Source organism: Equus caballus, chromosome 20 (assembly GCF_041296265.1).
Source record: "Equus caballus isolate H_3958 breed thoroughbred chromosome 20, TB-T2T, whole genome shotgun sequence".
Classification (NCBI taxonomy): Eukaryota; Metazoa; Chordata; class Mammalia; order Perissodactyla; family Equidae; genus Equus; species Equus caballus.
Window position 1 is genome coordinate 40,549,161 of NC_091703.1, and position 12,029 is coordinate 40,561,189.

The 12,029-nt window shown below is 45.4% G+C and overlaps 1 protein-coding gene and 1 pseudogene across 16 annotated transcripts in view; one reads left to right on the top strand and one right to left on the bottom strand.

Annotated features, from left to right (window-relative positions):
- RNF8 (ring finger protein 8) overlaps nucleotides 1-7,365 on the top strand; it is a 36,394-nt gene extending 29,029 nt beyond the window's left edge. For 12 of the 16 annotated variants that reach the window (XM_023624872.2, XM_070244515.1, XM_070244513.1 and 9 more), the window contains one exon: nucleotides 6,875-7,365. In XM_023624872.2, the coding sequence (XP_023480640.2) occupies nucleotides 6,875-6,891 (17 nt within the window). In that variant the 3' untranslated portion in view covers nucleotides 6,892-7,365. Of the gene's footprint in view, nucleotides 1-601; nucleotides 1,600-6,874 lie in introns of all 16 variants that reach the window. The other 4 variants (XM_070244510.1, XM_023624867.2, XM_070244506.1 and 1 more) reach the window with 1 other exon arrangement.
- A 1,663-nt stretch (nucleotides 7,366-9,028) lies between these two features.
- LOC138919389 (TM2 domain-containing protein 1 pseudogene) lies at nucleotides 9,029-11,577 on the bottom strand (annotated as a pseudogene).
- Between the last annotated feature and the right edge of the window lie 452 nt (nucleotides 11,578-12,029).

Genomic DNA, 12,029 nt, shown 5'->3' on the forward strand with positions numbered 1-12,029 from the left:
GCCGGTTCGGATCCCAGGTGCGGACATGGCACTGCTTGGTAAGCCGTGCTATGGTAGGCGTCCCACATATAAAGTAGAGGAAGATGGGCACAGATGTTAGTTCAGGGCCAGTCTTCCTCAGCAAAAAGAGGAGGATTGGCAGCAGATGTTATCTCTGGGCTAATTTTCCTCAAAAAAAAAAAAAGAAAGAAAGAAAAAAATAAGGCATCATCTCAGCTCTCACAACACTCAGAGTCTATGGAAGAGATAGAAGGCAAGTAGGCAGTGTGACAAGTTCCACAACAGGGTGCTAGCAAACTGCAGAGGAGAGGAAACTCAGTTTGGCCTGGGCAAGTGGAGGTATGGGAGAAAGCTTCACGGAAGAAGCGCTGCTTGAACTGAGTCTTAGAGGTTCCCCGGGGGTAGCTTTCCAAGCAGAGGAATCAGCACAAGCAAAGCACAGAGGCATAAGAGGCAGTGGCCTGTTCCTAGCAGCACCCTGTCATGTCCCACACAAGACATAATGTCTCTGTGGTGCCAGAGCAGCATGACAGCCAAGGCTTAGGAGATGTCTGCTGGGGCGTTGTGAATGCCTTGTTTTCTTCTCTCTTCCCTTTCCCAGAGGAGCGGTGACCTGGGAGCCCAGATTTGACCAACATCAACCTTTGAGCTAAAGTGTGCTGGGTCTGTGTGGGGCTGGGGATACCCATCTACTTTCTTCATCCAGCCCACTGACAAGATTTCTTCTCACAAGTCCAAGCACAGTAGATACTTGGTGCAGCATTGGAAAAGGAACTTCATGCAGCGTTGGAAAGGGAAAGAGGAGCCCCATGTCCTTAGTTCACCTCTGACTCCTCTCATGCAGAATTAATTATGCAGAGTAAATAATATCAAACCCTCCTTTTCTCTCCAAAGGCTAACGAGAGTGCCTCTTTGCCTTTGTGGTAACACCAGGAGCCCACACAGTAAACCTAATCAGTCTCTCTGTTGCATTTGTTGGCTGAGAGCAGTTCTGGCACCAGTCTCAGTTTCTGCAGTTATCACAGCAGGTGCAGCTTTGAGGTTTTCTCTAGAGACAGGCAGAAGGTCTGAGGCCCCATTTAGGGAAGCGTGTGCCAGAGCCATCAGCAGCTTCACTGGGCTGCAATGTGGGATTTAGAGAAAATTCTCAGTTCAAATACCAACCTTCCTTGCCAATTGAAAGCTGGTTTAATCCCCAGTGCATTGGAATTTTACAAAGGACCAAACTTAGGATCTGGAAACTAGGATTGGCAAGCCTGTAATTGTCAAAGTTCTGATGCTATAGCAGGGCTGTTTTCCTCCTGGGCAGGGGTTGCTCTTATCACAAGTTCAGGGAGGGAGATCTGCCTGTCCGTGGCAGCGTGGGGCTGTGATTCCACCAAGAGCAGCCCCACTCCAGGCCTTCCAGGCTGGTTGCTGTCTTCAAGTTCCACATCCCCCTGGGAGGAGCAATGCCTCATGACTGATGAGCCATCGATCCCTTGTAAACTCTGTGAGGCCAGTTTATACAAAGGAGAGGGGGAGGAGGACAATGTTAGGATGGCAGATCCTGTGTTGGAGCGAGGATGCGCTGGAGCTGGGGCAGATGACGAACATCCAGTAAGTGCTTGTTGCATGAGTGATTGTGGCTGTCTGGGGTATTGATGTGAGATTTTTCTGAAGGGGAGACATTTTTTGACATCCCTGTAGAAGATCTCCTGTGGAGCTGGTGAGATGCTGGAGCAGAGTCTTCTGTCAGCTGCTCTCCCTCCCCTGTTTGTTCCTATTAAATGTTGGTTGGTTGACAAGAGTGTTAACATTCTCACTTTTAGCTTTCCCTAGCAGTTTCTTTGGGTTGTGCTCAGAAAAGAAGCAAATTATCTAGAAATAAAATCTTGGTCCTTTAGAACAGTGATTTTCAGTCCAGGGGCTTTTTCAAACTACATTCTCCAGCTCCCTTGACACTATAGTATTGAACTGAGGCTACAAATAGGAGTGTGCCAAGGTCTTCAGGTGGGCTGAGGTGGGGAGAAAGGTTTATGAACCACAGCTTTCCTGAATCTGTGAGACAGAGGCCCTTCCAGTGGTTGGGAGTCTCTAGGAAGATCTGTCCAGGGCAGACCACATTGCCTGTGGTTCTTTCCCCTTCCTGTAGGCTAGGAGCAGAGTGTTCCAGACATGGGACAGGAGAAACCAGCAGTCTCTGAAGAGAGTCTCTGCCTGCCCACCTGGAAGGCTTTCCCTGATACTGCTCATCATCTCTTGCTGAAGGACAGAGCCTTGTGGAGGCGTATTTGGAGCATGGCAGGAGTGACAGTGTCTGGCAGGTCTACCTCACCCAGAGAGATTACTTGTTAGCAAGTACTTCTAATCCACCCAGTCCTGCCCGTAGGGAATCTAGAGGGTCATGTGCATGAAGTCAGCAAGCCTACCTTGTATAGGACACTGTTGGTCTAAGGAAAGATGGCTCTCAGAAGATTGGCATGGGGTGGGGGTGTCCACATACATGCACTCAAATAGTATACAGTGCTGGACCCTAAAAATGTATCCCTTGCAAAATCGTCATGGGATAGAAAATTACCAGACTTGTCACTAAAAGCTTTTTCTTATCTTTATATTACCACCCCTTATTTTTCCCTCTCCTTTTTCCCTCCCCTTTTCTTATTTTGTCTCCTTTTGTCCTTCCTTGCCTTGTCCTTTGATGGGTGTCTCCCCTGTCACCCTTATTGGCATCTCAGAATGCACAGTTGGAAATGACAAAGGCACCATAGGAATTGTTTACTCAGTGGTGGAAGGGACTGTGATCTTAGTAACTAAGTCAGCTGTGGGATTAATTGGAATATATGGAGTAGAAACTTAGGAAATCCTAGAACCTCACATATCTTGATGACTTTGTAATCCTTGGGATTTCTGAATGGTCCTTCCATCTGGAGGTCAAAAGCCGATTCCTGACTTCAGTGCTCTGTGGTGGAGTGTCTTCTCCCCTTCACCAAAAGCCATCACCTCACTGCAGGCACCCGGAAAAGGTTTCACAGCTTAGCAGAGGGCCTTCCTGCATGTGATGAATGATCCCTCAGTGCGCTGCAAATGCGTATAAGGTCAGGTTTGAGGGAACCATGCAGGCCAGAGTGAAGAGATCCAGGGCTGGCCTTGACTACCTGCCCACTAAGTCAGGAACTCTGGCCAGCCCCCACCATGTTGTAGTGAAGGGGAGGACCAGCGCTTGCTGGCCAAGGCTTGCCCACCAGGCTGAGGAGAAGGGCCCGGAGCAGGAACACGAGCATACACTAGAGCTTCAAAAGAAGCAAGTATGAGCAGTTCTGGCCATCTCTGGGGTTCCAGCAGGAGGTACTTCAGATCATTCATTGCTGTTTTCCACAGCAGAGATTTCTCCTGGCCATTTTTTTTTTAATGATAAAGCAAGAGATATTTGGCTCTCTAAAAACATTGATCCTCCCTCTCCACTAATGTGTAACTTTATGATTTGCTTTTCAGACATCCCTCCAGGAACTTCTTATTGTGGAAGACCACCTGTGTAAACGTAGAGTCAAGTTATTAATCAAAGCAGCTTTTCCTTGAGAGTTTCTTGGTTCCTGCACTTAACTCTAGATGAACACAGGGTATTTTTAGAGCCTAAATAAGTTGGTATTCTAGATTTCCATGAACTAATCATGGGAAGTGGCTGGCGTCGCTGATTATTCCTCTTCCTCCCCCACCCCAGACCCCCTAGTACCATTGACTTAGGTACATCACCATTGAGGCTTCTTTGCATCAGCTGGATACATATCCTGCCCAACGGCCTGTTGCTGTCATTCTTAAGAAATCTTAAGACTAGACATGCTTCTGCTCCTGTCTAGGGCTTCTGCTTGAATGGCTTTCTGCTTTCCTACCCTGGAGAGTTTGGACCTCTTTTACCCTTGTCCCATGAAAACTGAACCAGAACTAACCTCAGAGAAACATCTCTTCCTTGCTTCCTTTCTCTGGGCCTTTCTGTCTTCTCAGTACCTGTTAAGCGCCAGGGGCTGGGGATAAAAGTCAGCAGGGCATGTGCAGCCCCTGCCTTCATGGCACTTTCAGTCTAGATGTAGGGCCTAGGCTGCTTATAGAAGAGTGCTATAATAAGAGAAATGAAGGGTGATAGGTAAAGGTCAAGGGCAGGCAAGAAAGTGAAGGGAAGTGAAGGGCTATGGGTGTATATTATAAGTGGAGGGTCCAGAAGCAAGAAAGCAAGGGGATTTTGAGGGCTGAAAGAAGTCCAATGTGGCTGAATTGTAGCATGCTGGAGAAAATGTTGAGCTGTGAGGCTGGAAAAGTAGGCAGGACTGGATCGTGAAGCATCTTCTAGACTATGTTAAAGATTTAGCCTAGGGACATTGGGAAAACTATCAGAAGATTTTAAGTGGAGATGTGACTGCTTGTGTTTATGTTTTTCTGGATAGGTTAATGTGGCTGCAGTGACAAGAATAAGTGGTGATGGGAACAAGAATAGATACCAGTACCCCCAGCCAAAGATGATGGTGGCTGGGCTAGAGAAGTAGCTGTGGGGATGGAGAGAGTGGATGAACTTGTGTGGTAGTTAAGGGAGTAGAATCTACAGGTTCTTGAGACTGGTTTGCTGGGAGGAATGGGAGGGAGCTCAGAGTCGAGGATCACTCCCAGGTTTCTGCCAGGCGCAGATGGGTGGATGATGGGGCATTCACTGAAATGAGAAGCAGTTTGGCAGGAAGATAAGTTTTAGACTGAAAAGTAAGTTGAAGGCACCTGTGGGCATCAGTGGAACTGTTCAGTGGGTGTTTGAGTATGTGGATCTGGGGCCTAGAAGATAGGCCTGAGTTAGGATACTAGATTTGGGATTATGAGCCATGGAAGTGGATAAGCCACTTTACACACTCTCTGTGAGTGGTAAGAGCCAAAGGTCAAGTACCTATCCCTGAGAAACACCAACATTTAAGGGATGGGTAGTGGGAGAGGAGTATGCAGGACAGAACAGTGAGGAATGGCCAAAGGGAGATGGAAAAAGAGGGAAGTGTGGGACAGGCAACAAAGCCATCAGAATTGTGTGCCTTGAGCCTTCCCGAGGATGCCTGTGTCTGAGGTAGCCACCTCATCACATTCTAGACGTCTCCCTGTTATCTCTTTCAAACACTTACCAGATTGAAGTTGTATTTGTTAGTGTGCTCTTGCCCCTAGATTTATAAACTCGGGGACAGGGATTTTATCTGACTCCATGTGGCATTCTCAGGGCCACACTTAGAAGAGTGTTTGGTAGGTCTTGAGTAAATACGTGGTTATGAATGGTGATGAAGTGAGGAGTCAGCAGTGTGAAATGCAGCTGAGAAGTTAAACAAGATAAGGACGAAAAATTGCACTTTGGAGGTAGCAGATGTGTGGGAAATTACTGACTTTATCTAGTACAAGTTTGGGGGACTGGTGGGATCCAGTCCAGTTTGCAGAGAATTGGAGAATGAATGTGAGGTGAGGGAGTAGAGAAGAGTAAGAATAGACAAGTTCTGCAGGAAATTTCGCTGTGACTAAGATGAGGGGGAGCAACACAAGAGAAGGCTGTAGGTGGAGGAGGAAGTGGGGTAAAAGGAAGTTTTCGTTCTGTTTTTTAAAGGCATGAGAGAGGTGAGCATGTTCACTTGCTGATTGGAAGGAGCCTGTAGAGAGGGAGGTGCTGGAAAGCCGAGGCAGTGGATAGGGCAAGATTCTTTGGAAGGCAGGAGAGAAGGAATGCAGAGCACAGACGGAGGGGTTAGTCTTTAAAAGTAGGAGGGTACATGCGTACAGCCTCTTGTATAGAGAAAGAGCATAATGTGGGAGGGTAGGCAAGGAAATTTGCTTGTAGGGAGTCAAGAGAATTTCTTTTTTGTGGCTTCGGTATTTTTCTGGGAGCTATTAGGTGAGGCCATTAACTGAGAGGAAGGGAGCTTCGCTCGGTTCTCTCAGCTCTCCAAGGCTGAAGGCATGCCCAGCCCCAGATCCCACCACCTCAAAGACTGCCCGCAAGTGGGAGAAAAGTAACCTTTATAATCTTTTCAATCCTCCTACCAAAGCGTTCCAGACCTCAGTCTCAGAGAAGGGGACAGTTTCCTTGGTGGTTTTATTATGCCCTTAGTATAGGCCAGGATCCCTGCTTCCCTGGGATCGAGGAAGGAGAAGCTATCAGAAACGACTGGAAGCCAGTAAATAGCCCCTCCTACCCCCTCCCTCTCTGGACAGAGGAAGAACTCCCACCTCTCCCTACCTGTTGCTATGTATGTGATTTCTTCTTTCCTTCAGCAGATTCGTTATTGAGGGCCAGCTTTGTGCCAGGCACTGTTGTAGGTGTGAGGAATAGAAGGAGAAGTGAAAATCTAATGTTAGATGTGATTACTGCTATGGGGGAAAATAAAGCAAGAAAGCAGTCAGGGAGAGATGGGGAGAGCATTGGCAAATTTTGATAGGGTGGTCAAGGAAGGCTTCACCGAGAAGGTAATATTAGAGTAAAGCTCTGAAGGCAGTCGCCATGCTGTCATCTGGGGAAAGAGTATCCCAGGCAGAGGGACTAGGAAGAGAGAGTGAGCTTGGAGTGCTGGAGGAACGACAAGGAGGCCAGTGTAGCTGGAGTGGAGTGAGTGATGGGGGAGAGGAGTAGGAGAGGACGAGGTGAGGTCAGAAGGTTGGGCAGGGCCAGATTGTGTAGGGCCTTATAGGCCTTTGGAAGAACTTGGACTTTAACTCTTACTCTGGGAGAAGTGGGGAGCTGGCTTTGAGCCAGAGTGACATGATGCGACTTTTGTTTTCTGGGTTCGCCATGGCTGCTGTGGGGGAAAGAGACTGAGGGTGGCAACAGGGATGCCAGAGGAGGGAAATACAAGCTCTTCCTTTATTTCTCCTTTCTTTCTTTCCAAAGCAAAGAGGCTGTCCTGAAGACCGTGCTCCGGGGCATTTGAAAGACTACCAGGCAATGGGAGCTTGGGATGGTCTGGAGGATTCTCTGTGGACGGGTTTTGGGCTACTCTGAGACAGAGCGTGGGATAGAGCCACGTGGAACAAAGACTGAGTTAGGAAGTCCTCCGTCACGAGCCTTCCATGTTGGCCAGCCCTGCTGCCACCGTTGTCTGAAGCACCACTGGTACTCAGCGCATCGACCGCTTCAGGGTACTTGATGGACTCTGCTTCACTACATGTTGAATGGGTTATATAGTTCTGTACTGCTTTCTAAGTTTGTTGTTGTTTTGTTTTGGTACCTCAGAAGCACCTCTGTTGACATTTGTTTTGGACAGGTTTGGTGTACCCCTGTGGCTATACCTGAAAGCTAAAGCAGCCTCTGTTTGAGAGGATGGTATACCTCTTCTTTATGAAAACAAGATGTCATTTCCTGGAAATAAAATGTAAAACTTATCTGTTGCTCAGCTGGGCTTTGGTGTATTTATCTTCCTTCCCTTCCAGCTCCCAGACAGTCTCACAAGTAAACACTGGCAGCTCATAAATTGCAACCACGAAAGTGACTATCAGATGATACACTCAAGTGAATGTCAGTCTAAGGAGCTGAGCCCAAGACCATGGCCGTAGTGGCTGGGCTTGTTAAGCCCCTGACTGTTGTGTTTCCTTTTCATTCCAAAAATGGGTCACTGCTTACCTGCTTTTGGGATGGGGTGATTCCCTTCTTTCAGCTTGTTCAGTTCAGAAGTTGTTTCCAAATCTGTTTTACCCAGTGTCAGAGAACACAGGCAATGATTTTATGAGAACTTAGTGTGCTTTTTTTAAAAATTAAAAGTCCTCTTTTTTGCTGCCTCCCCATTTTAAACAGAAAACTAGTTTAATGTTTTGGAGATAGAAGCTTAGGAAAACCTGTGGTATCCTTGGTTACCAGTGATGAGAATGAGGGAAAATATAGGAAGTTGAAGAGTAGTCATTTGAAACAAGGAGCTCTCGAGTATGATTATGAAACTGTGCCTTATGTCATTCAATGATTTGCTTCCTGATGGAAGAGTATTTTCCTCTCCCTTTTTACTGCTTACCTGGAGAACTGTTATTTGCAGTTCTTTCTGTATACCCCACGTGTTTTCATAAAGCTTTGGAAACTATTGATTCACCAACTTTTTAGGACAGCAGGTTTTTTTCTTTTGTTGAGTATTCTGTGAATATGGGAATTCTGAAGTCTCTGGTCTTCATTTCCATCTTTTTCAACATGATTACTGGTTGAAATACTGGTGTAGCCAAGGAGGAACTAAGTTAAACATAGAAAAAAAAATACTTAAAAAAAAGTCTATTATAACTGCATAATAAAATTCTGGAGAAATAGAGAAAAGGAAAATATTATTACCATCTTGATGTAATAATCTCCTGTTTCCCCCATACATATGTTTTGTTTATACGATTGTTTGGGCATATGAAAACTTTTATATATTCTGTTTTTTTAAGCTTACATATCATAATTCACTTTTAGAAGAGTACAGACAGACCTTTTGGATAGATAATATGGTTACATGGTGTGAATTCAGAAGGTACAAAAGGAACATAAAGTGAAAAGCCTGTCGCCTTGTCCCCCAGTGACCACTTCCCTGCACAGAGGCAACGAGTGTTACTAGTTGTGTCTGTGTCTTTCCAGAGATCTTCTCTGTGTCCACAAGCAAATGCACGTATGTAGTCTTCTCCCTTCTTTTGCACAAATGATAACCAACTGTACACTATTCTGTACCTTCCTTTTTTCAGATACATCTTGATGATAGTTCCCTATCAGAATGTAAGGAACTTCCTCTTTCTTTGTTACAGCTGTCTATTACTCCATTCTGTGTCTGCACCATAGTTTTGTTTCCCAGTCAGTCTTTGATCTAGGTTGCTTCAAACCTTTTCCTCCTTTTTTTCATACAGCTCTTAAAGAAAGTTCTATTAAAAATCTCAGAATATATACTTTTAACTAAAACAACAACACTAAAAGCAATAACAACAAAAAGTTGTATAGAACCCATAAAGTGGTATGCTAAGAAGGAAAAAGGAAAATCTGGAAATCCACATACTTGGAGTTCTCTATCAAATTCAAGGAGGCTCAGATCTGTTTCTTTTAAAAAATATTTACAGATATGACTGTTTTTCTAAATATTTCATTAGTAATAGTCTTGTAAGTCTGGTTCCATAATAATCTGTAACATAACCACTTCCGTCTGAAGGTCCAACAGTCTGCATTGAAGTAAGAATGAAATAAGTTAAGCTCCCGATCCACAAAACCCTCCAGTGCAAACCGTCAACAGCCCAAGGCAGAGCATCCAAGGGAAAATCAATCTGCTGCTGACTGTCCGAGAAAAAGACAGTGCAACTGCTGCTTTATATGAGTAGTTGTTTTGACATTTTGACAAGATATAGGCTTGAGAAAATGAACTTTATTTCCAATCAGATGTTTCACTGCCACTGAAATCCTTACAAGTTTTGATGGGTGCTAGGGAACACACGAGCTGTACAGTTTGTACAGGTGACTGGTTCTTGCTAACATTGTTTGTCTTTATGTATTTACAAATATATTGTCCCACTTTGAGGTCCTCACACTTGTGTCTCCTTGCCCCCAGTGGTGGTGGTGTCAACCGTCTAAGGTCCCATGGTGACTGACATGAGCCACAGCATACCCAGGTGGCCACCATGTTGGGAACCAAGACATCTCAGTTTTCACTCTTAAAATAATGCTGTAGTGAACACCATTATACATACATCCTTAGAGGAAAGATTCTCAAAGAAGAAACTTTTTTTGACTTAAAGAGCCTGAAGGCCATCTGCAGAGACTGATCTCACAGACTGATTGTTTCTCCCTCAGCTGCTGGACACAGAGTGACTTGCAGCCTCTCCCTTAGAATATCACATCCCTCTCAAGCGTGCTGCACAGGTTAAGAAAGTGCGCTCTTAAAGACAGATTAAAAAAAGAAAAGAAAACATTGGAAAAGTCAAGACTGACTGAGTTTGAATCCCAGCCCTGCCATTTGTAACTGTGTGACCTTGGGCAAGTTACCCCAGCTCTCTGAGCTTCTGTTTCTTCATCTCTAAAATACCTTGATGTGTTGTTGTGAGGCCTAAACAATTATTCCAGTTATTCCACTGCTCAGAACAAAAACCTGAATGTTCTGTTTTTAAAAGACACGAAACTGGGGCCAGCCCCATGGCCAAGTGGTTAAGTTCACACACTCCACTGTGGTGGCCCGGGGTTTCCCCGGTTTGGATCCTGGGTGTGGACATGGCACCGCTCATCAGGCCACGTTGCAGTCGTGTCGCACATGCCACAACTAGAAAGACCTGCAACTAAGATATACAGCTATGTACTGGGGGGATTTGGGGAGATAAAGCAGAAAAAAAAAAAAGATACAAACCAAAAATTAACCCAACCTTTTGCATTATTTCTCCCTGGAGAGATGTCTCATATTAAACATCATCTACATTTTGCTTGCGTAGGAAAATACATGGTAACTTTTCTGCCTTGCAGCACCGAACCACAGTATAGCTGAGCCCCACTGCTGTGCAGTCTGGCTCTAATTAAAGGCACGTTCCCTACAACACGACTCTGAGACACTGGGTAAAGAAGGTTGGTTTCAGATTCCAGCTTTATTAAGCAGATGAATGCAGCCAGCTCGCTCTGTGAAGTGCTTTGCAGTGAAAGGCACGCGTCCCATATCCATCTGATTACATTAACCTAGAAAGGGCTTGCTCTACCTCTGTGCAGGCGTCATCCCAGCAGTGGGACTGTGCCGGGGTGGGGGACTTTGCCCTTTCTGGGTTGGGTAGCTGGATACTCGTCATCTGTTTCTCTGATTGGAAGCTGCTGTTTTTTACAGAAAGACCTAAATCCCCTCATTATCTCCAGCTCTTTTCTCTATTTTTTTCTCCTCTGAACTACCATCCAGGCAGTCACCACAGCTGCAAGAGCGCCTGGGATGGGCAGCTCTCTCCAACTGCCTGTTCTTTTTACAGCCTGACTCTGGATAGAATCTCCTCACTTCATATCAAAGGATGAACTAGAAACTTCGAGGTGCCCTAGGTATGTTTGTCTCAACAACTCATTCCCCCAGGCCTCTAAAGAATCCTGTGACTAACTATTTGATATAGAAATTAAGAGAAGGAATGTGTATATTGCATTAGTGTGATCCTAACCTAGGAATAACCTAAGAAAGTTAGGAGAATCCTGGAATCACTGTCCCTCGCTCAGAGATGCAGTCTTGTTAACAGGTGCGTGGCATGATTTGAGCAGAATGCTGCCTTTGGTAACAGCAGGCCAAGGGCTGCTGCTTCTGAACATCAGTTAGATTTCCCACCTGGTCAATTCTTTTAGCTTTTTGCATAGGTAGGAGTTGAGGCAGTAGGAGTAGGGGCTCCTGGGGAGAAGATGGGGCCTTATGTTGATGAAAAACAATGAACTGTCTTGTTTAACTGGGTTCTTCAGTTTAGAAGAGCGTAGGAATTCTCTAATCCATTTTCCACACCTTATCCTGAGGTGAATGTATACATGAGGTGGATGTATATGTGAAATCATGTCTTGGCCACCTATGTCTCTGCTTGAGTCATGGGCAAATGACTTAAATTTTCCAGGCCTCAGTTTTCTCATCTATAAAATGAGGATAATAATGCCTACCTCATGGAGGTTGTTGTGAAGATCAAGTGCAGTTAAAAGTATGTGGCCTGTAGCATAGTGCCTGGTACGTGGCAAGAGTGCAAGTGTTAGCTGTTGCTGTTATCACCATTACTGCTATTGCCAGAGAACTTAGATTGTCCTTGCTGTGAAATAGCCACGTGGTCTAGTGGTCATGAGCACTGGCTGAGGAGTCAGACATTCAAACGCTCTTCTAAACCTGGGTTCACCCGACAGCTTCTACTTTCACATCATTGGCCAGACATAGTATATAGTGACACCTAGCTGCAATGGAGGCATTATAGTTTTTCAGCTGGACAAGTTGCCACGCAGAATGAAATAGGACTGATCAAGGAAATGAGGCTTCAGCCAATAGCCACATGAGTAAGCTTGGAAGTCGGTCTTCCAGCCCAGTCAAGCCTTTAGATGGCTATAGTCCTGGCCAACAGCTTGACTTCAA